Below are 23,452 nucleotides of genomic sequence, written 5' to 3' on the forward strand. Positions count from 1 at the left end.
AATTCAATATCTGACTGGCCTGGGGAGAAAACACCTTGCAGTTTCTTCATCTGTAATACACAAGTAATAATATCTTGCTAGAAAAGTTGTTATGAGAAAAAAAAATGATACCATAATTATATGAATCTTGTGCTTGAAAGATCAGGAAGCAACTCCATTTTTATTGTTCAGTTCAGTTCAGTTCAGTTCAGTCACTCAGTCATGTCTGACTCTTTGCAACCCCATGAATTGAAGAATGCCAGGCCTCCCTGTCCATCACCAACTTCCGGAGTAACTCAAACTCATGTCCATTGAGTTGGTGATGCCATCCAGCCATCTCATCCTCTGTCGTCCCCTTCTCCTCCTGCCCCCAATCTCTCCCAGCATTAGAGTCTTTTCCAATGAGTCCACTCTTCTCATGAGGTGACCAAAGTATTGGAGTTTCAGCTTTAGTATCATTCCTTCCAAAGAACATCCAGGACTGATCTCCTTCAGAATGGACTGGTTGGATCTCCTTGCAGTCCAAGGGACTCTCAAGAGTCTTCTCCAACACCACAGTTCAAAAGCATCAATTCTTCGGCGCTCAGCCTTCTTCACAGTCCAACTCTCACATCCATACATGCCTACTGGAAAAACCATAGCCTTGACTAGACAGACCTTAATTGGCAAAGTAATGTCTCTGCTTTTGAATATGCTATCTAGATTGGTCATAACTTTCCTTCCAAGGAGTAAGTGTCTTTTAATTTCATGGCTGCAGTCACCATTTGCAGTGATTTTGGAGCCCCCCAAAATAAAGTCTGACACTGTTTCCACTGTTTCCCCATCTATTTCCCATGAAGTGATGGGACCAGATGCCATGATCTCAGTTTTCTGAATATTGAGCTTTAAGCTAACTTTTTCACTCTCCTCTTTCACTTTCATCAAGAGGCTTTTTAGTTCCTCTTCACTTTCTGCCATAAGGGTGGTGTCATCAGCATATCTGAGGTTATTGATATTTCTCCCGGCAATCTTGATTGCAGCTTGTGCTTGATCCAGCCCAGGGTTTCTCTTGATCTACTCTGCATATAAGTTAAATAAGCAGAGTTAGGTTAATTAAAATATCCCAGGCCTCACCAAAATGCAGGGGGAAACAATATCACTTTAAAATGATAATCATATTTCACTGGCACATTGCTCACAATGGTAAGAATTAAGATCACAGTATTCTTTTAATTTTTATTTATATCTCTGAATCTCCAAAGATGTTCTAGAATCTGTTCAATCGTTCAGTTCAGTCGCTCAGTTGTGTCCAACTCTTTGCGACCCCATGGACTGTAGCACGCCAGTCTTCTCCGTCCATCACCAACTCTCGAAGCTTACTCAAACTCATGTCTATTGAGTTGATGATGTCATTGAACCACCTCATCCTCTGTTGTCTCCTCCCCCTCCTGCCTTCAATCTTGCCCAGCATCAGGGTCTGTTTCAGTGAGTTGGTTCTTTGCATCAGGTGGCCAAAGTATTGGAGTTTCAGCTTCAGCATCAGTCCTTCCAGTAAATATTCAGGACTGACTTCCTTTAGGATGGACTGATTGGATCTCCTTGCAGTCCAAGAGACTCTCAAGAGTCTTCTCCAACAGCACACTTCAAAAGCATCAATTCTTCAGTGAGCAGTTATCTTTATAGTCCAACTCTCACATCCATACATGACTACTAGAAAAACCATAGCTTTGACTAGATGGACCTTTGTTGGCAAAGCAATGTCTCTGCTTTTTAATATGCTGTCTACGTTGGTCATAACTTTTCTTCCAAGGAGCAAGCGTCTTTTAATTTCATGGCTGTAGTCACCATCTGCCGTGATTTTGGAGCCCGACAAAATAAAGTCTGTCACTGTTTCCATTGTTTCCCCATCTACATGCCATAAAGTGATGGGACCAGATGCCATGATCTTAGTTTTCTGAATGTTGAGTTTTAAGCCACCTTTTTCACTTTCCTCTTTCACTTTTGTCAAGAGGCTCTTTAGTTCTTTGCCTTTTGCCATAAGGGTGGTGTCATCTGCATACCTGAGGTTAGTGATATTTCTCCCTGCAATCTTGATTCCAGCTTGTGTTTCCTTCAGCCCAGAGTTTCTCATGATGTACTCTGCATCATGAGAGTATTTAACTCTCTTATATGTACTCTACATATAAGTTAAATAAGCAGGGTGACAATATACAGCCTTGATGTACTCCTTTCCCGATTTGGAACCAGTCTGTTGTTCCATGTCCAATTCTAACTGTTGCTTCTTGACCTGCATACAGATTTCTCAGGAGGCAGGTCAGGTGGTCTGGTATTGCCATCTCTTGAAGAATTTTCCACGTTTGTTGTAATCTACACAGTCAAAGTCTTTGGCATAGTCAATAAAGCAGAAATAGATGTTTTTTTTGAACTCTCACTTTTTCGATGATTCAACAGATGTTGGCAATTTGATCTCTAGTTCCTCTGCCTTTTCTAAACCCAGCTTGAACATCTGGAAGTTCATGGTTCATGAACTGTTGAAGCCTGGCTTGGAGAATTTTGAGCATTACTTTGCTTGTGTGTGAGATGACTGTAATTGTGCGCTAGTTTGAGCATTCTTTGGCATTGCCTTTCTTTGGAATGAAAACTGACCTTTTCTAGTCCTGTGGTCACTGCTGAGTTTTCCAGATTTTCTAAACTTCCTGTGTCATCACAGCAAACAGTGCTTTCTCTTTAGGACGGAATGACGCCTTAGTGCAAAATGCTCAAAACTCCACATGTTCTCAGATGTCTCAGTTTCTCTTTAGTTCTGCTGTAAAGAGACTAAAACCATAAAGAACTGGGAAGAACTGGCTCATCTCTCCCATTCTGGGTTTTATTTTTCAAACTGAGGCTTGAAGTGTCAATTGCTTGTTCTGACAACTCAGAAACTTCCAAGTAATGATGTGTGATATATTTTTTTTGCCCCCATTAAGAATTGTAATCCCATGGAACTGGTTTCTAAAGCTAAAGAATACATGTCCAACTGTCTTTCTCTTATATACCCCAAACCTTCTCTACTTGGGAGTCTGAGCATGATTTATTCCCCACAGGTCGCTTTTTCTTCTGTGCAAACCAACTCAGGAAAACAGATGCACAAAGATTTGTGACCCCAGCTGCCAAGACTTGTCTCAAACCCACATTACGTTTCCTAGCTACAGCTTTCACATTTTCCTCTCAATTTTAAGGTGCATTTTAGCAGGCAACTGATTGCAGCCATGAAATTAAAAGACGCTTACTCCTTGGGAGAAAAGTTATGACCAACCTAGATAGCATATTCAAAAGCAGAGACATTACTTTGCCGATTAAGGTCTGTCTAGTCAAGGCTATGGTTTTCCAGTAGTCATGTATGGATGTGAGAGTTGGACTGTGAAGAAAGCCGAGTGCTGAAGAATTGATGCTTTTGAACTGTGGTGTTGGAGAAGACTCTTGAGTCCTTTGGACTGCAAGGAGATCCAACCAGTCCATTCTGAAGGAGATCAGCCCTGGGATTTCTTTGGAAGGAATGATGCTAAAGCTGAAACTCCAGTACTTTGGCCACCTCATGTGAAGAGTTGACTCATTGGAAAAGACTCTGATGCTGAGAGGGATTGGGGGCAGGAGGAGAAGGGGATGACAGAGGATGAGATGGCTGGATGGCATCACTGACTCGATGGCCTTGAGTCTGAGTGAACTCTGGGAGTTGGTGATGGACACGGAGGCCTGGCGTGCTGCGATTCATGGGGTCGCAAAGAGTTGGACACGACTGAGCGACTGAACTGAACTGATACTCATCTTTAAAATATCTATATTTAGTGGTATTTAGTGGTTATTTCTGTTTTCCAAACTTGGATATATTTTACTTTCTTGTCTCATTGAAGAGGAAGGGAGGGAATACAAGAGAAGGGAAAGAGACTTATCTTTTTGATGAATTTTGATATTTGATTTTAATGCCTAAGAAAATAAGTTTCTGTCAGTCTCTAAGAAATTGAAGTCTCTGAACTTCAAGTGGCATATCATTATAAAAATAAGAATATATAAGATTCTTAAGTGAAAAAGTGTTCATTGATGTGAATGTGTATGAGACCACATAGAATTTCTGAGAAAGTTAATAGTAAATTTAGTATTTGGTACAGCATAGAAAAGATAAGCCAAGTGTGGGAGGCAGGCAGTGCAGAGATTTTTCATAAACAGAAGACTCCTAAAATATCCGGAGATACTTCCTTCAACAGTATTGATCATGAGTGATTTGCTAACAACTTAGTAACTTGCTGTAAATACAACAATTGTGTTGAAAGTATGAGGTTTAGACCAAAGAAAAAAGTTTCCTATCCAAAATTCATTCTAAATACATCTTAGATTTCTTCTTACTGCCTCCCCTTACCCTGAGTTTCTTTCTTTTTAAAAATATTTTTATTTCATATTGGATTATTTTGGGCTTCCCTTGTGGCTCAGCTGGTAAAGAATCCACCTGCAATGCAGAAGACCTAGATTCAATTCAGGTCTTGGGTTGGGAAGACCCCTTAGGGAAGGGAAAGTCTACCCACTCCAGTATTCTGGCCTGGAGAATTCCATGGACTATAGTTCATGGGGTCGCACAGAGTCAGACACTATTGAGCGACTTTCACTTTCACTTTTCATAGTTGCTTTACAATGCTATGTTAGTTTCAGGTCTACAACACAGTGATTCAGTTATGCACGTATGTATTCTTTCCCTTTAGGTTATTACAGAATATTGAGTAGAGTTCCCTGTGCTGTACAGTAGGTCTTTGTTGGTTATCTGTTTTTTATATTGTAGGATGTATGTTTATCCCAAGCTCCTGATTTATCCCTCCCTCATCCCTTTCCCCTTGGTAACCATAAGTTTTTTTTTCTACCTGTGTGAGTCTGCTTTTGTTTTGTAAATAAACTCATTTGTATCATTATTTAATATTCTACATATAAGTGATGTCATATACTATTTGTCTTTCTCCATCTGACTTACTTCACTTAATGTTATAATATCCAGGTCCAACCATGTTGCCGTAAATGGCATTATTTCATTATTTTTAATGGCTGAGTTGTATTCTGTTGTATGTATGTACCACGTCTTCTTTATCCATTTCTCTGTTGACATTTAGGTTGCTTCAACGTCTTGGCTATTGTTAACAGCACTGCAATCAATATTAGGGTGTGTATATCCTTTCAAATATGTGCCCAATAGTGGGACTGCTGGATCATATGGCAGCTCCCTCTACCCTGAGTTTTAATAACTTAAGAAGCATACTTTTGAATATGTACATAGAGATGATGTTGACTATTTAAAAATTAAACTAAGATCCCAGGTTGGTCATGTGGAGTGTCACACTATGCCTGCGTGTATTTATTACCATCAGCTCTCTTAAATGATTACAGTTCTTTGAAGACAGTCTGCTACAGTCTACAGTGCTGTTTCAGATATTACTATAATTGGAAGAAAGATCTAGAAAAAATATATCAGAGCAAGAATAGTAGGTGACTGGAAGCTGTACCCATATGCACAGCCTCCATCACTTTCAGAAGCGAAGGGATAGCCTGTGTAGAAATGCTTTTAAGCCAAATTAATCAATGTAATTTTGCTGATAATTCCTTTTGAGTTAAAACTATGAATCTTTAGAAGTAAAAGATTAAAATTAAAATGAATTTAAATTAATATTAAAAGATTAAAACAGTAATTTATTAATCTTAAAAGAATCAAGAACTATTTCATCTTATTCAAACAATAGTATTCTTGATTTCATTATTTATTCAAATAATTTCATTTTATTCAAACATAATATTCTTGGTTTTAGTATTCCGTTATTAAAATAATTTCATCTTATCCAAAGATAATAATCTTGGTTTTATTATTTAATTATTCAAATAATTTGAGATGGGTGAGAGCAGATAGTTCTTGGTAATAGAGTTTAAGATATTCCACCGGGAATTTGGGACAGTGCAGGTATAATGTGTGTGTATGTGTTCTGTGGAAGAGGCTCAGTTACTATCTGGTAAGATGGTGGTGAGTCATCTTGCTTCTATTCAGATACATACAGAGAGGAAGCAAGTAGAACACAGCATACAGTTGCTACTCTATATTTCTCTGTGTTAAAAGTCAAGTGCAGAAATAACCATTAGTGGAATCATACATTAACCACAAAAAATATTATACGCTGATTGTGTAATCCTGTTATCTTCCCCTAGGGGTGCAGAATTCCTGGGGTTCTTAAGTAATGTGATGACACACTATACAAACTACAACATAATATGTCTTTAGCATGTTAGCACTGACCACTAGCTTGAGTGTGGGGTAATAATTAGAGAAAAAAATATACAGTGGACATCTCTAACTACTGGGAAATATTCACTGTCTTATTCTGCACATTAGTCCAAATATGAAACTTTTATAATAACCCATTACAATCAATAAATGATTGCTTGATAGGAGATGAAAAGTTTTTTATTTAATGTCCTTATTCTATTCTAACCCTTAAACTTTTTTTTTTTAAGTGAAGGATAATTGTTTTACATAATTTTGTGGTTTTCTGTCATACATCAACAAGAATCAGCCACAGGTACACCCATGTCCCCTCCCTCCAAGAACTCCCTCCCATCTCCCTCCATACCCCACCCTCAGCCTGTTGCAGAGCCCCTGTTTGAGGTCCCTGAGTCACACAGAAAACTCCTATTGGTTATCTGCTTTACACATGGTATTGTAAATTTCTGTGTTACTCTCTCCATACATCCCCCCTTCTCCCTCCTCTCCTCCACCTTGTCCATTGGTCCGTTCTCTGTGTCTGTTTCTCCACTGCTGCCCTGAAAATAAATTCATCAGTGCCATCTCTTCAGATTCCATATATATGTCAGTGTATGATATTTATATTTCTCTTTCTGACTTCCTTCACTCTGTATAATGGGCTCTAGTTTCATCCACCTCATTAGAACAGATTCAAGTGCATTTCTTTTTATGGCCAAGTAGTATTCCATTGTATACATGTACCACAGCTTTTTAATCCATTCATCTGTCGACGGACATCTAGGTTGCTTCCATGTTTTAGCTATTGTAAATAGTGCTGCAGTGAACATCGGGGTACATGTTTCTTGCTCAGTTTTGACTTCCTCAGGGTATATGCCTAGGATTGCTGGGTCTTATGGTAGTTTTATTCCTAGCCTTTTAAGGAGTCTCCATACCATCTTCCGTAGTGGTTGTATCAGTTCACATTCCCACCAGCAATACAAGAGTGTTCCCTTTTCTCCACACCCTCTCTGGCATTTATAGTTTGTAGACTTTTTGACGTTGACAATTTTGACTGGTGTGAAGTGGTATCTCATCGTAGTTTTGATTTGCATTTCTCTGATGATGACTGATGTTGAGCATGTTTTCATGTGTCTGTTAGCCATCTGTATGTCTTCTTTGGAGAAATGTCTCTTCAGCTCCCTTTCCCACTTTTTGATTGGGTTGTTTGCTTTTCTAATATTGAGTTGTATAAGCTGCTTGTATATTTTGGAAGTTAATTCTTTATCAGTTGTTTCCCTTGCTATTATTTTCTCCCATTCTGAAGGTTGTCTCTTCACCTTGTTTGTAGTTTCCTTTTCTGTGCAAATGCTTTTAAGTTTAATTAGGTCCCGCTTGTTTACTTTTGTTTTTATTTCCATTACTCTAGAAGGTAAGTCATAGAAGATCTTGCTTTGATTTATGTCGTGGAGTATTCTGCCTATGTTGTTCTCTAAGAGTTTAATAGTTTCTGGTCTTAAGTTTAGGCCTTTAGTCCATTTTGAGTTTACCTTTATGTATGGCATTAGGTAGTGATCTAACTTCATTCTTTTGCATGTAGCTGTCCAGTTTTCCCAGCACCACTTATTGAAGAGGCTGTCTTTGCCACATTGTATATTCTTGCCTCCTTTGTCAAAAATAAGTTACCCATAGGTACGTGGGTTTATCTCTGGGTTCTCTGTCTTTTCCACTGGTCTATATTTCTGTTTTTGTGCCAGTACCATACTGTCTTGATGACAGTAGCTTTGTAGTATAGTCTGAAGTCAGGAAGGTCGATTCCTCCAGCTCCATTCTTCTTTCTCAAGACTGCTTTGGCTATTTGAGGTCTTTAGTGTTTCCATATGAATTGTAAATGTTTTTGTTCTAGTTCTGTGGCCATTGGTAATTTGAAAGGGATCACATTGAATCTGTATATTGCATTTGGTAGTATAGTCATTTTCACAATATTGATTCTTCCTACCTAGGAACGTGGACTATCTCTCCATCTGTTTATATCATCTTTGATTTCTTTCATCAGTGTCTTATAGTTTTCCATATACAGGTCTTTTGTTTCCTTAGGTAGATTTATTCTTTTTTTTTTTTATTTTTTTTCTTATACTTTCTTTGTTTGTTTCTTTTTTTTTTTTAAATTTTAAAATCTTTAATTCTTACATGCATTCCCAAACATGATTTATTCTTAGATATTTTATTATTTTTATTGCAATGCTGAATGGTATTGATTCCTTAATTTCTCTTCCTGATTTTTCATTGTTAGTATATAGGAGTGCAAATGATTTCTGTGTATTGACTTTGTATCCTGTGACTTTGCTGAATTTGCTGATTAGCTCTAGTAATTTTCTGATAGTTTCTTTTGGGTTTTCTATGTACAGTATCATGTCATCAGCAAACAGTGCGAGTTTTACCTCTTTTCCGTTCTGGATTCCTTTTATTTCTTTGTCTTCTCTAATTTCCATAGCTAGGACTTCCAAAACTATGTTGAATAATAGTGATGAGAGTGGACACTCTTGCCTTGTTCCTGATCTTAGAGGGAAAGCTTTTAGTTTTTCACCATTGAGAATTATGTTTGCTGTGGGCTTTTCATATATGGCCTTTACTATGTTGAGGTAGGTTCCTTCTATGCCCATTTTTTGAAGCATTTTTATCATAAATGAATGCTGGATTTTGTCAAAGGCTTTTTCTACATCTATTGAGATGATTATATGGTTTTTATCTTTCAATTTGTTGGTGTGGTATATCATGTTGATTAATTTGTGTGTATTGAAGAATCTTTGCATCCTGGAATAAACCTGACTTGCTCATGGTGTATGAGCTTTTTAATGTGTTTTGGATTCTGTTTGCTATAGTTTTGTTGAGGATTTTTGCATCGATATTCATCATGATATTGACCTGTCATTTTATTTTTTTGTGTTGTTTTTTCCTGGTTTTGGTATCAGAGTGATTGTGGCCTCGTAGAATGAGTTTGGAAGTGTTCCTTCCTCTGCAAATTTTTTGGAAGAGTTTTAGAAAAATAGGCATTGGTTCTTCTCTAAATGTTTGATAGAGTTCCCCTGTGAAGACATCTGGCCCTGGACTTTTGTTCTGGGGGAGGTTTTTGATCACTGTTTTAATTTCAGTGTTTGTAACTGGGTTGTTCAGAATTTCTATTTCTTCCTGGTTCAGTCTTGGGTGGCTGATCTTTTGTAAGTATCTGTCCATTTCCTCTAGGTTGTCCATTTTATTAGCATATGGTTCTCATAATATTCTGTTATGATCATTTGTATTTCTGTGTTGTCTGTTGTAACTTCTCCTTTTTCATTTATAATTTTATTGATTCAATTTTTCTCCTTTTTTTTTTGATGAATCTGGCTAGTGGTTTGTCAATTTTGTTTATCTTCTCAAAGAACCAACTTTTAGTTTTATTAATCTTTGCTATTGTTTCCATCATTTCTTTCAATTATTTCTGCTCTGATTTTTATGATCTCTTTCCTTATGCTGACTTTGAGGGTTTTTAGTTTTTCTTTTTTCAGCTGCTTTAGATGTAGGTTAGGCTGTCTATTTGATGCTTTTCTTGCTTCTTGAGGTATGATTGTATCACTATAAACCTCCCTGTTAGAATTGCTTTTGCTGAGTCTCATAGGTTTTGGGTCACCCTGTTTTCATTGCCATTTGTTTCTAGGAATCTTTTGATTTCTTTTCTTATTTCTTCAGTAACCTCTTTGTTATTTAGTAACGTATTGTTTAATCTCCATGAGTTTGTGTTTTTTGCTATTTTTTTCCTGTAGTTGGTATCTAGTCTCATAGCATTGTGGTCAGAGAAGATACCTGATACAATTTTAATTTTCTTAAATTTGGTGAGGCTTGATTTGTGGCCCAAGATGTGGTCTATACTGGAGAATGTTCCATGTGCACTTGAGAAGAAAGAGTATTCTGCATTTGGATGGGAAGTCCTGAAAATATCAGTTAGATCCATTTGGTCTAATGTTTCATTTAAGGTTTATGTTTCCCTATTGATTCTCTGTTTTGATGATCTGTCCATTGATGGAAGTAGAGTGTTGAAGTCTTCTACTATTTTGTGTTGCTGTCAATTTTTCCTCTTATGCCTGTTAGTGTTTGCTTTATGTATTGAGGTGCTCCTATGTTGGGTGCATAAACGTTTGCAATTGTTATGTCTTCTTGGATTGATCCCTTGATCATTATGTAGTGTCTTTCTTTGTCTATTAGGATATTCTTTATTTTAAAGTCTATTCTGTCTGAAAATAAGGATTGCCACTGCAGCTTTCTTTTGCTTTCCATTTGCATGAAATATCTTTTTCCATCCTTTGGCTTTCAGTCTGTATGTGTCTCTAGGTCTGAAGTGGATCTCCTGTAGGCAGCATATATATGGGTCTTGTTTTTGTATCCATTCAGTCAGTGCGTATCTTTTGGTTGGTGCATTTAATCCATTTCCATTTAAGGTAGTTATTGATACGTATGTTCCTATTAACATTTTCTTGATTGTTTTGAGTTTGTTTTTGTAGGTCTTTATTTTCTCTTGTGTTTACTGGCTATGTAAGTCCCTTTAGTATTTGTTGCAAGGCTGGTTTGGTGGTGCTGAATTCTCTTAACTTCTGCTTGTCTGTAAAGCTTTTGATTTATCTGTTAATTTTGAATGAGATCTTTGATGGGTATAGTAATCGTGGTTGTAGGTTTTTCTCTTTTAGTACTTAGTAAATATATCTTGCCATTCCTTTCTGGCCTGTAGAGTTTCTGCTGAAAGATCTGCTGTTAATTGTATGGGTTTTCCCTTATATGTTACTTGTTGCTTTTCCCTTGCTGCTTTTAATATTCTTTCTTTGTGCTTAATCTCTGTTAGTTTGATTAATATGTCTCTCAATGTGTTTCTCCTTGAGTTTAACCTGTAGGGAACTCTCAGCATGTCTTGGACTTGATTGACTATTTCCTTTCCCATGTTGGGGAAGTTTTCAACTATAATTTCTTCAAAAATTTTCTCAGTGCCTTTCTTTTATCTTCTTCCTCTGGGACCCCTATAACTTGCATTTTGGTGCATTTAATACTGTCCCAAAGGTCTCTGAGGCTTTATTCAATTATTTTCATTCCTTTCCCTTTATTCTGCTCTTCAGCAGTTATTTCCACCATTTTATCCTCCAGTTCACTTGTCTGTTCCTCTGACTCAGTTATTCTGCTACTGGTTCCTTCTAGAGTATTTTTAATTTCAGTAATTGTGTTGTTCATCTCTGCTTGCTTATTCTTTATTTCTTCTATGTCCTTGGTGATTGTATTAACTGTGTTAAATGCTTCTTACATTTTCTCCATTATATTTTCAAGTCTTTGGAGCATCTTTACTATCATTTTTTTTTTTTTTGGAGCATCTTTACTATCATTATTCTGAATTCTCTTTCAGGGAGATGACTTATTTCCTCTTCATTTATTTGGTCTTGTGAGTTTCTACTTTGCTTTCTCATTTGTGCTGTATTTCTTTGTATTTTAATCTTTTTTTTCTTTCTAACTTGCTCCACTTGGGGTCTCCTTTACCCAGGCTTTAGGGTTGTGTTACTTCTTCCTTTTGATTTTTGCCCTTGGAGGGAAACGTTGGTTGGGTGGTGTGTGTTGATTTCTTGCTGGGGGTGACTTGTGCCTGTGTTCTCATTTCAGGGAGCTTAGCCTGTCCCCCTGGAGGCCTGGGGTCTTCTGCTGTCACCTAGAGGTTGCTTTGTAGGAGTTGTTCTGTATCTTGATGAGTTTTTGATGTATTTGGGGGGAGGCTTGTGATTTCCCCATCTTACTCCTCTTCCATCTTCTTCCCAGCCTCTTATTCTAAGATTAATGTTAGATGTAACATTTGAAAAAATTATTTTATAAGTAGGTTAATAAAAGGTATTAGGAAAAGACAGACTTTTTTGGAAGGTAGGTACTGTATGAATGCAAGCAATTATCATTAAAATTTAGCATTTATCTGCCTAAAAAAATCAAATTGCTTCTATTTTGTTAAAACTGTAAGCATGCAGTATGAATCTTAATTACATTTGTTGCCCTTCACAGTTTTCTTTCTTTAATGTGCTATATAATACTTAATATATCTGAAAATATAGGTAGCCAAATTTTGAAAATGATCAATTAACATTTGTCATGTTGATATTTAACTCATGTTGATATTTCTCTCTTTCTCATTCCTCTTTCTTCTCTCTTATTGGTAGAATATTTACTGTTAGTTAATTAAAATTGTTGACTATTCATTATGGGGCAACCCAAAAGGTAAACTCTGTATCTTTTCTTTTAAAAACAAATCTTTACATTACTTACAAGAAAAGAGTTTTTAGAGAGTTCTGCAAAATAGTATTATGGGAATTAGCTGTTACCATGGGAGTAAACACAAGTAAGTACCAAGCAGAGAAAGATGGATTTAACTGTGAGCTCCATCCATGGTGGTTCTTTAACTCATAAATACAATAAAACAAATACAAAAAGAAATCTGCGAAGACAGTGTCAGAACAGTGATAGCAAAATTAATGGAATACCAACTTCTGTAAACTCCTTCCTCCATGAAAGCAATGAGAAAACTGTCAAAAAAAAGTGACAATCAGCTTTTTCAGAACTCTGGTAATTAATCAGAGACTTGCAGTAATCCATGAAGTAGTTTAATCAAGGAAAACGTCTGAACCTTGGTAAGAACAATGGGATTTCTGGCTTGTAACTTGCCGTATTCCCTTCCTTTTTCCTGAGCTCCTTAGTAGCATTGTAAGCCAATAGCACACAGTCACAGTCAGAACAGCAGCCTGGTAGTTACCAGAGGGGACAGAATGGAGTTTGAATTTCTTTAAAATCATATTCTTGGGAAATTGCCCTGATTTTACCTGTCTGGAGGTTTTCTGGGAGACTCCATTTGCTTTTTCCTGAAGATGTTTGTGTATTTCTTAACTTCACAGGTACCTGAGGCAGTAGAGATCAGTAAGTGTAAACAACAGCCTAACCAAGAAGCTTGAAAGAAAAAGCAGCGGAATGATAAATATCCCTAGGGGTTTTGAAAAGTCCCATATATTCCTGGGCATCTAGAAGTCCACACATATATCTGTGGTCATGAGATCCAGTATAGTGGGCTGAACTGCATCTTTCCAAAATTTGCATGTTGAAGTTCTAACTCCCAGTATCTCAGAATGTGACTTTATTTGTTGATAATTAAGGTGTAATGAGGTCATATTGGTAGACTCCAACCTAATGTGACTGGTGTCCTTCTGGGAAGAGATTAGGACACAGATACACAGAGAAGAAGGACCATGTGAAGACACGGAGAGAAGATGGCCACCTAGAAGCAAGGGAGGGAGACTCTCGAAGGAAACTAACCCTGCCAATACCTTGATGTTGGATTCCTAGCTCCCAGAACTGTGAGAAAATTAATTTCTGTTGTTTAAACCATTAGCCAGTGGTACTTTGTTAAGAGAGCCCTAGCAAACGAATACCAAGAAGACTCTGCACTCCCTCCAGGGTCTTTGGGTCTTTTGTGCAAATAGGAAGTAAGGCTACAGCAGCTTCATCAACTGCATGACTCAATGTTGAAGAATGGCCCCGTGAGCTTAGGGCCCCCAGAAAATACTGGGAGACTTACTGGCCCTAGGAGTTTAAAAAAATCACTGTCGAATTATTAGTTGGTCTCTAAGTGAACTAAACAGATATTCCCACAGTCATATATTATAAAGAATGTAGATTTTACCGAATTAGTTCAGAAAAGTCAATTAATAGCCAAAGACATAAAATCAGCTTTTTAAAGTACTTTCAAAGAACTAAAGGATACCATGCCCAAAGAACTGGAAAGAAAGTCATGACAATAGTATCTCACCAAATACAAAATACCAACAGAGAGATGGAAACTACAGAAAGACACAGATGTAGAGAACAGACTTTTGGACTCTGGGAGAAGGAGAGTGTGGGATGATTTGAGAGAATAACATTGAGAGATATACCTTGCCATATGTAAAATAGATGACCAGTGCAAGTTTGATGCATGGAGCAGGGCACCTAAAGCCAGTGCTCTGGGATAGCCTGGAGGGGTGGGGTGGGGAGGAGGGAGGGGGAAGGGAGGTTCAGGATGTGGGAGACACGTGTGTACCTGTGGTCAATTCATGGTGATGTATGGCAAAAACCATCACACTATTGTAATTATCCTCCAATTAAAACAAATAATAAAGAAAATGAATTGCAGGAAGAACAGAAGAGTAATTCTTCAGTTGAAAAGCAGAGTAAAAAAATTCACCAGAAGGCTTCTGTTAGATTCCTATGACTGCCATTAACAAGTCAAATTGGGTAGCTTAAAACAACAGAAATTTATTTTCTCACAGTTCTGGAGTCCAGATGTCTGCAATGAGTTCACTGGGCTCCAGACAAGATGTGAGTAGGACCGCCCACCCTCAGAGGCACTAGGGGAGAATCTGTGCCTTCCTCTTCCAGTCTCTGTTGATCACTGGAATTCCTTGGCTATGGGCACACCACTCTGATGTCTGCCTCTGTGGCCACACGGCCTTTCCTCTTCCACTCACAATCAAACATACCACTGCATTTCCCTTCTAAGGCTACATGTCACTGCATACAGAGCTGACCCAGATAACCTATGACAACCTTCTCCACAAATGCAAAATGTGAGTGCTTGCCAGTTCAGGGTATTATTTTTTAAAAGTTGATGGGCAGAGTATCGAGATCCAGGTAAGTTGGTTTGTTTGTTGGTAAAAAATGTAGAATTTTATTTTCTGACAACTGAAACAAAGGGTGTTGCAAAAGAAACCCAGGGAATAGTTTAGAAGCAGCAGTATGTAGTCAGGAGAGCCCCCAAAATGCCCTTTTCTGCCCACTGTTCTTGGGCTATGGAAAATGAGCAAATGCTGAAGGACAGGCAAAAGTTTCTTAAAGCCAGGTGGTAGTGGAAAGTTCTAGAATTATTGAGAAGAGAGTAGGTTTTTTATTTTTCTTTTCATGATGATTATTGTGACCTTAGAAAAAACTTTCCAGAGATCACCGGGGCAAGGGGTTCAACTGACCAGAAATGACCAGAGATAAAGGATTACAAAGTAATATGGAGGCAACAGAATAGGGAGAGAAGAAGCTTCTGTTTAGAGAGAAAGCAAGAGAGACAAGAAAGACAGTTATTGGGAAGATAACTGACTTAGACTGTCCAGAACTAGATACATCCTCTAGAACAGGACAAGAGTTAATAGGTGCTGTTAGCTGTGATACTATACTTTCATAAATATTATTCTCACATTATCATTGATATTAGATTTTACAGTTGTGCTTATTAATTACTGAATACAAACAATGCGGGAGACCCAGGTTCGATCCCTGGGTCAGGAAGATCCCCTGGAGAAGGAAATGGCAACCCACTCCAGTACTCTTTCCTGGAAAATCCCATGGACAGAGGATCCTGGTAGGCTACAGTTCATGGGGTTGCAAAGAGTCCGACATGACAAAGCAACTTCACTTTCACTTTTCATATGACTGTAGTAGGTAATTTAATGGTTATGGTTCTAAGCCCATTTTCACTACTTGTTGGAAATTCTGGCAGGAGGAATTTAATAACTTGATACTTCTGAGAGTGACCACAAAGGTTCAGAGTTTGATAATGCTCTGAGTGACAGAGCTGGGAGGATGTGATGACTGACAACCTCTAGGAAGTAACATCAGGTCAAATATATTTATATATATATCAAACATGTGTCCTCAGAAAGTCTGCTTCACTTTCAGAGCAAAGCTCTGTAAATAAAAAGATTCATTTGACACTAGCAAGCAGGCCCAGACCTTCTGGGGACTAGCCTAGGTAAACGAGGAGCTGGATGGGGGTGCAGTCACTTGTGGGCATCTAAGGAACATGTTTGAATGAAAAAAATGCAATAACCCTCTACCTTTCTCAGACACAGCTTCTCATTGGATAATAGCCAAGTACACAGACCACATTTATGGTAATTTCTCAATCTCCATGCACACATTCTAGACCTGAACAAAATGTATTGTATAAGAGAGACACAAAGTGAAAGCAGAATAAATTTAACTGAACATGTTACTAATGTAGGAAGCACTCATTCTGATTGATGAAAAAAACAGTATTGTTTAATATTTAGGGCAGAAGTTTATTGCTGTTAAGAAAAATTCTCAAAACCTAAAAGGTAGTATGTTTTCCCTCTATAAAAGCTATAGGAGCTGTATTTTACAGCTGAACATTCACATTTTCTTATGCTTGAATCACAAAGGGTAATTTTAGCTAAACATTGCAATCAGAAATAAAGTTTGGGTAAATACACATTTTGAAAGCCTAACAATTTGGAGTAGCTTTGTATCCAGACTTAACACAAATATTGTCACTGCTAAATACATGTGAACACTTGTAAATCCTGACTGTAAATCTATAAACACCTGTCATGATAATATTCATTCTACAGTATATGGACCTTTTTGGGGGTTTGATTTCAAAGGTACTTTTTGCTTTGCATTTTAATTTTACATTTTAAGGTAACAACTGTTAGGAAGACTTTTTGATAAAAATCTTTTTTTTTTTCTCTCATTTGCAGTTTGGTGGCAACAAAGGAAACAGACAGTGCAAGGTCTCGAAGTGCCCCAATGTCACCTTCTGACTTTCTAGATAAATTAATGGGGAGGACGTCGGGGTATGATGCGAGAATCAGACCCAATTTTAAAGGTAATTGTTCTGCTTACTACAATATATATGATTAAGCAAGACAAATTTCCAAATTGATTCCCCCCCGAATTCTAATACTTATTTCCAGTAATCCTCCAAGCACCATGTTGGTCAAAGAAGAAATATATTCTGGTGTTAATAGCTATCATACTTTGTTTTCTTTGGATTGTACAACATTACGTTGGTTTTAAGTGTACAGCTTCATGATTCTGTTTTTTATACATTATGAAGTGATGGTCACGGTGACATAGTTAAAAAAAAACCTTTAGAGAGTTTGTGGGGGAATGAACACATGTATTGAATATATGCATGGCTAAGTCCCTTCACTGTTCACGTGAAACTGTCACATTGTTAATCAACTATACCCCCATACAAAATAATTTTTTTTTAAAGCAGAAAGGTGACAAAAGAAAACTCTTAGAAAATACCTAGATAGATGATTAGGCAATAGGAAAATGTTTTTAAAATATAAAATTCTTGGGAAAAACTTGTGTGTTTGACCTCTCAGTAATTTATAAATTTTGTAAGAGGAAAACAAAATAATCTCGGTAGAGACATTCTCAGACAATTTGCAAAAATTAAATAAGAATATTCAATCTAATTAACAATCAATAAAAACCCTAGATGTAGACATTTTTCTTTAAACAAAATTGTGATACTTATTTGTATGATTTTGTGTAATTTCTCTAAGATATAGTACATTTAAAAATTTTTGATTTACTTGAGATTAAATATTTTAAATGTTATTAAGATGCATTACACAAAATAATTCTCTTAAATTACTTTAAATTGGTCCTGAGCACAGATAGGATGGTCTCTTCCATTGAAAATTATGTTAGTAAATAATTAAATATAAATGTTAGCTATTTGTAAAACTAAATATTTAAAGACATTAAAACACTTAGGCGTCTAACTTACTAAGATTATTATTTTTTTTCCTTCCATGGGTTAATCAACTATTCTCTTTCCCTCCAGGATAGTCATAATTCATCTTAAACCTTTCTGAGAATCAGGTTTCTCCAAGAAAGACTCTGTGCCTTTACCATAATTGGAGTATGAAATCTGTTATGTCTTAGACCTATTGAATATAATGATTTTGAACTATTATAAAGAATGCATTTAATAACTATAATTGGGTTTAGAAATAATCTGGGAGTCTGCTAAAAAAGAATTGGCAAATAAAGCTCCGTATCTCACTAAATTAATCATTCAAAACAAATCAGAGTTTTGTACAAATCATTATTTCAAAAATTTGGTCTTAGGCAGAAGAAGTGATGTGTATAGAAGCAGTTATTTCCATTTTGAAAAGCAAAAATAATAGGTAGATGCTAGTACTTCTTTCCTGGGATTTGAAACGTTTCCTGTAGAACTTTCTATTTAGGGAAAAGCAGAAATGGAAGAGGCACAGTTTATCAGGCAGAAGCCACACAAACTACAGAAAGATGGTGCTCCAAGTTGCTAGGCAGGTGCTACTTTATACGTTTATCTGTTTGTTGTTTTATGACAGTAGTAAATATCATGTACCTGAACTTGGTAAAAGCTAAATTGTCCAAAAATATTAGTGATGAATAGCTTCAACAGTCCTTTGGCACAATTCTACTTCTTAGAGGCAAACACTCCAAAAGGAAAATTGGTAATTTGCAGTGAGCATCTGTTTAATCTCTGATGGCTTTTTAGGCCTCTTACAAAGAAGGTGTTATGACCTTTCTTTGCACTAACTCGACTGCTAATTGGATGCCTCCGTTCTTGCATTCCGCCTCTTCTGTTTTGCTTTTTTTGGCCAATGATTTCTCTTCCTGCAGGAGCAATATTTATTCATCTTGTTCACTCTCTTTCGGTTGTTAGTTTTCTGGCATGTAATAGAAATGCTCTGTAGTTTAGGAGGGACCAAGTCCATTTGCCTGGGTGCTGATACGTGTTCTGTCTGCTGTGTGTGTGCAAGGAGGTGGCTTTGTGCTATTTCTCTCTCAGGGAAAGGACATGTGACAGAGATGGTTCTGCCCTGGGCACAGCTTTGTTTCAGCTGAGGGCTGAGTTGCTAGGCTTTGGTCTGGGGTTCTCCAAATGCCAGAATAGAGATGACTTTAGTTTTGAGGTACTGTCAGGAACTCTTTTTTTCCCAATCTTTATTTTTTTGTAAAGAGAAGTTGAATAAATTCTGGAAATCTAATGCATAACCCTGAGGTTATAGTTAACAGTACTGTATTATATACTTAAAATTTTTTTCCTGAAGTATATTCTAATTTATTAAAATTTTTTTTGAAGTATAGTTGCCTAACAATGGTATGTTAGTTTCTACTGTATAGCAAAGTAAATCAGCTGTCCATATAAGAATATTCCCTCTTCCTTGGATTTCCTTCCCTTGTAGTATACCACAGAGCACTGAGTAGAGTTCCCTGTACTATACATTAGGTTCTCATTAATTATCTATTTTATGCATAGTATCAGTAGTGTATGTATGTATATATGTCAGTCCCAATCTCCCAGTTTATCTCACCTCCGCAATCCCCCTTGGTGTCCGTGTTTTCTGTTTTGCAAATAAGTTCATCTATGACATGAAGTGAAGTGAAAGTTGCTTAGTTGTGTCCGACTCCTTGCGACCCCATGGACTATATAGTCCATGGAATTCTCCAGGCCAGAATACTGGAGTGGGTAGCCTTTCCCTTCTCCAGGGATTGTTCCAACCCAGAACTCCCACTGCTTTGCAGGCAGATTCTTTACCAACTGAGCCCCAAGGGAAGCCCAAGTTCATCCATACTATTTGCTAATAGAGTAGATCTTAAATGTTCTTACCACAAAATGAAGTAGTAAGTATGTGACATGATGGAGGTGTTAGCTAATACTAAAGTCATAATCTTATTGCAGTATATAAGTGTACCAAATCAACACATTGTATTGATACATTTTAAGTTTATACAATGTTGTGTGTCAATTTTATTTCAATAAAGCTGGAAAAGAAAACACTTAAAAGTTAGCATTGCTTACAGACTCATATTATTTCCAATCACCTTCATAAATTATGTCTGCAAAAGGAGAAAAAAAGTGCATCCTTCAAACCCATGGAAACCCCAGGCCAGCCCTGCTCTAGGGGACAATGGATGGGGGCAGGGAGCTTTTGGGACAGGTATCCATGCCCTCTGCTACTCCATCTAATGCCCCACCTCCTTTCTTGTTGATGGTGACTTTGAATTTTGTGCCTCTTAGCGTGTTCGCTTCCTTCTCCATGTTGTTCTAATCATCACTTATTTAGGCTTTTCTCTGTTTCATATCTCTTCTGCCCTCTATATTTTATATCATTCAACCAATGCTGACTTTCCTGTCATTCTCTTTGGTGTGATATGTCTAGTCTCATTTTTATTCACTAAGATCATTTTTATGTCCTCGGAAAGTAAGACAACCATGCTCAATCTTCCTTCTTGAAAGAGAAGCTTCCAGGAGTCGTTTGAAACTAGAAGCCAGTTTAACAGATAAAAAGCAATCAAATAGCAAATAAGAGGATGTCCATAGGCAATAAAATATTATTTCACCAGACTATTTTGCTTGCTTTTTCTAGATTTTATTTCTTTTCTTTGACTCTCTGGTTTAGGCCCTCAGTTGGTCTTTATAACCTTAAATCTAATCTGGATCCAGGCAGGAAGGACTGCCAGCAGTCACCTGTTTGTGTATTCCCCCTGGACATTTACCGCATTGGTGTTTTTTTATTGTTTCCAGGGACCACTCCCTTTATCCAGGAATAACACTGTTGCCTTCACTATGTCTTTGTGTTTTCTGTCTTTTCATCTGTGATATTCCTCTGTATTAATCCTTCTATCCCATTTCATAAACCCAATTTTCATATAGTCTATTCTGCTATAACACATTCTATCCCCAGAATGGTATACGTACCCAGTACTCATTTCTGCCCATTTTTTTTTTTTCAGGGAAAGTGTTAGAATCTCTGTATCCATTTTAATTATTCCTATCCATCCAGACACTACTTTTCTTGAATAAAATTCACAGTTGTTCTTTTGAAAAAGCTGTATTTTCTATTTGCATTTTTATATCATGCAAGGTCATTTTAACAAGAAAAATCCCTAATAATAAATCTTTCTAGAACTGTAGACTAACACCTGAAAGATTCACAGATTTAAATTCTGCACCATATGTTTTTAGATTTTGTTTGATTATTCTTTAATATATTCTTTCTGTAGTGGTTATTTCCCTTTTTTATTTTAAAACAATCTCAGACTAACAGACGATTTGCAAGTATAGCTAGCACAGACTATTTTTTCCCCAAACTGCTTGAAAGTAAGTTGTTGACCTGATGCCCCAATGGCTGGGTGTATCATACAGATAAGAATATTCTCTTAGATAGCCACAGTCTGATCACTGAAACAAGCAAATTAACATGGATATATTGTGCTCAGTCATGCTGACTCTTTGAGACCCCTTGGACTGTAGCCTGCCAGGCTTCTCTGTCCATGGGATTTCCCAGGCAAAGATACTGGAGTGGGTTGCCATTTCCTTATCAAGGGGATATATTGCTACCATCTAATTTAGAGCTCCCATTCAGATTTTATCAATTATCTAAATAATGGCTCCATAGCACAAGAATCCAGTTTAGACTCATGTCTTATGTTTCATGGGTCATTTCTCATTGTCTCCTTTAGGCAGAACAGACCCTCCTTCCTCTGTCACGATCTTGGCATTTAAAAAATATTATTCCTTTATTTAACAGAGTGTTTCTCAATTTGCAATAGTCCAATGTTTCCTCATGATGCAGTTTAGATAATGCATCTTGATAGGAATATCACAGAAATGATGCTGTGTTCTAATTGCACCTTATTAGATTGTGGACCTTGTAAATTTTTACCATGACTGAGGATGTTTGTTTTGATTAACTGGCTAAGTGGATTCCTGATAGAATGTGTCCCTATATACACACATATACATGTAAATATTCACACACACACATGTTAATTTACATCTGTGTATTTATATCTCTATCTATTGAAAACCATGTGTTCTCGCTGATAGCTATACTACCATACATTTATTCTAGTTTTTGAATTTCCATGCTTTAACTCCTTCATTTGACAGTAAGGCTCCCATTATTTTCTTTCTTTCTTTCTTTTTTTTTTGTTTTATTTATTTATTTTTATTTTTTTATTTTTTATTTTTTTTTAAATTTTAATATCTTTAATTCTTACATGCGTTCCCAAACATGAACCCCCCCCTCCCACCTCCCTCCCCATAACATCTCTCTGGGTCATCCCCATGCACCAGCCCCAAGCATGCTGCATCCTGCGTCAGACATAGACTGGCGATTAAATTCTTACATGATAGTATACATGTTAGAATGTCATTCTTTCTTTATTTTAATGCACTGGATCTTGGTTGTGGCGTGTGGACTCTTAGTTGCAGTATGTGAGACCTAGTTTCCTGACCAGGGATTAAACCTGGGCCCCCTACATTGGGAGCGTGGAGTGTTAGCCACCGGACCACCTGGGAAGTCTTGACTCCCATTGTCTTTAATATGATTACATGTTTGATCAGTACGTAACGAATCTCCTTTGTCTGTTGCCACTCCCTCTCCTGCCCGAGAGTCCTGTTCAGATGGTTACTCCCCTTGCCAGGATGCCCCCATGTGGACACGCTCCTCACCCTTCTCTGGTTCTAATATCCCACACCTGGCTGCCTCATTCAGGCTTCAACACCCAGTGCTGTGAAATCCTCCTCACCCTGCTCTAGCTGACCACACTCCCCGCAGCCATCCCCAGCTTGAAGCCTATTGTGCACTGCCCACGTGAATGGCTTTTGGCTACATTTTTTCAGGAATAAAAGGTAAGGGGAAGAATAAAAGGAATCCAGGCCATCCTTTTCAAACCTTTTTTCTAGTATCTGAAACATAATTGAAAATATGGATTTAAAGTCATCAAATATTCTTTTGTCAATCAAAATAAAATATCTTTCCTCATGACATGACTATTATATATATATATAATAAAAACAAACATAAAAACAAAATCTAAACAGATTTTTAAAAAATTTAATCTTTTGATTGCTTTCTTATATCTTTAATAAGGGTGAGGCTTTAATGCAACATTATATTAAAAATTTTTAGAGTCATTTTCATGAACACTTGGATTTTTTTTTGTGTGTGTGTCTATTTGTTTGCTCTGTATCTGCCTGGTGAACAATTTTTCCCCAACATGAATCACAATAATGTAACTGCCAAGGCTTTGCTTTGTACTTTGCCATTTTGCCTTGGTCCACCTCTGAGCTTAAAAGCCACATTCTATTTAAGAAACATCTAAAAGAAAACATGCTGCTGAAAACATCTGCAGCTACTGTCATTTGCTTTTCAGGCCAGTGATGGCTAATGTAGTGAACAGTTTTAAAGCGCAACTTGCCATATAGCAGTTATTTGTTCTGTTGCTAAACATACAGGTATATCAGATGGATGTAATAGCTTTTGCTTTGGCACAGAAGTAACAAATTGACCAACAACTGCTAAACAGGTGCTCTCTGTAATGGCAATAGAAGTTCTACAGTCTTCTCTGAGCATCATTTTCTAT

At 37.1% G+C, this 23,452-nt stretch overlaps 1 protein-coding gene across 2 annotated transcripts in view; it reads left to right on the top strand.

Moving 5' to 3' along the window:
- The window catches only part of GLRA3 (glycine receptor alpha 3), a 189,228-nt gene that overhangs the window by 19,519 nt on the left and 146,257 nt on the right, over window positions 1-23,452 (top strand). For both annotated transcript variants that reach the window (XM_004004453.6, XM_012129216.5), the window contains exon 2: window positions 16,768-16,895. In XM_004004453.6, the coding sequence (XP_004004502.2) occupies window positions 16,768-16,895 (128 nt within the window). The remainder of the gene's footprint in view (window positions 1-16,767; window positions 16,896-23,452) is intronic.

The sequence above is a fragment of the Ovis aries genome, chromosome 2, assembly GCF_016772045.2.
Source record: "Ovis aries strain OAR_USU_Benz2616 breed Rambouillet chromosome 2, ARS-UI_Ramb_v3.0, whole genome shotgun sequence".
In the NCBI taxonomy this organism is placed as follows: domain Eukaryota; kingdom Metazoa; phylum Chordata; class Mammalia; order Artiodactyla; family Bovidae; genus Ovis; species Ovis aries.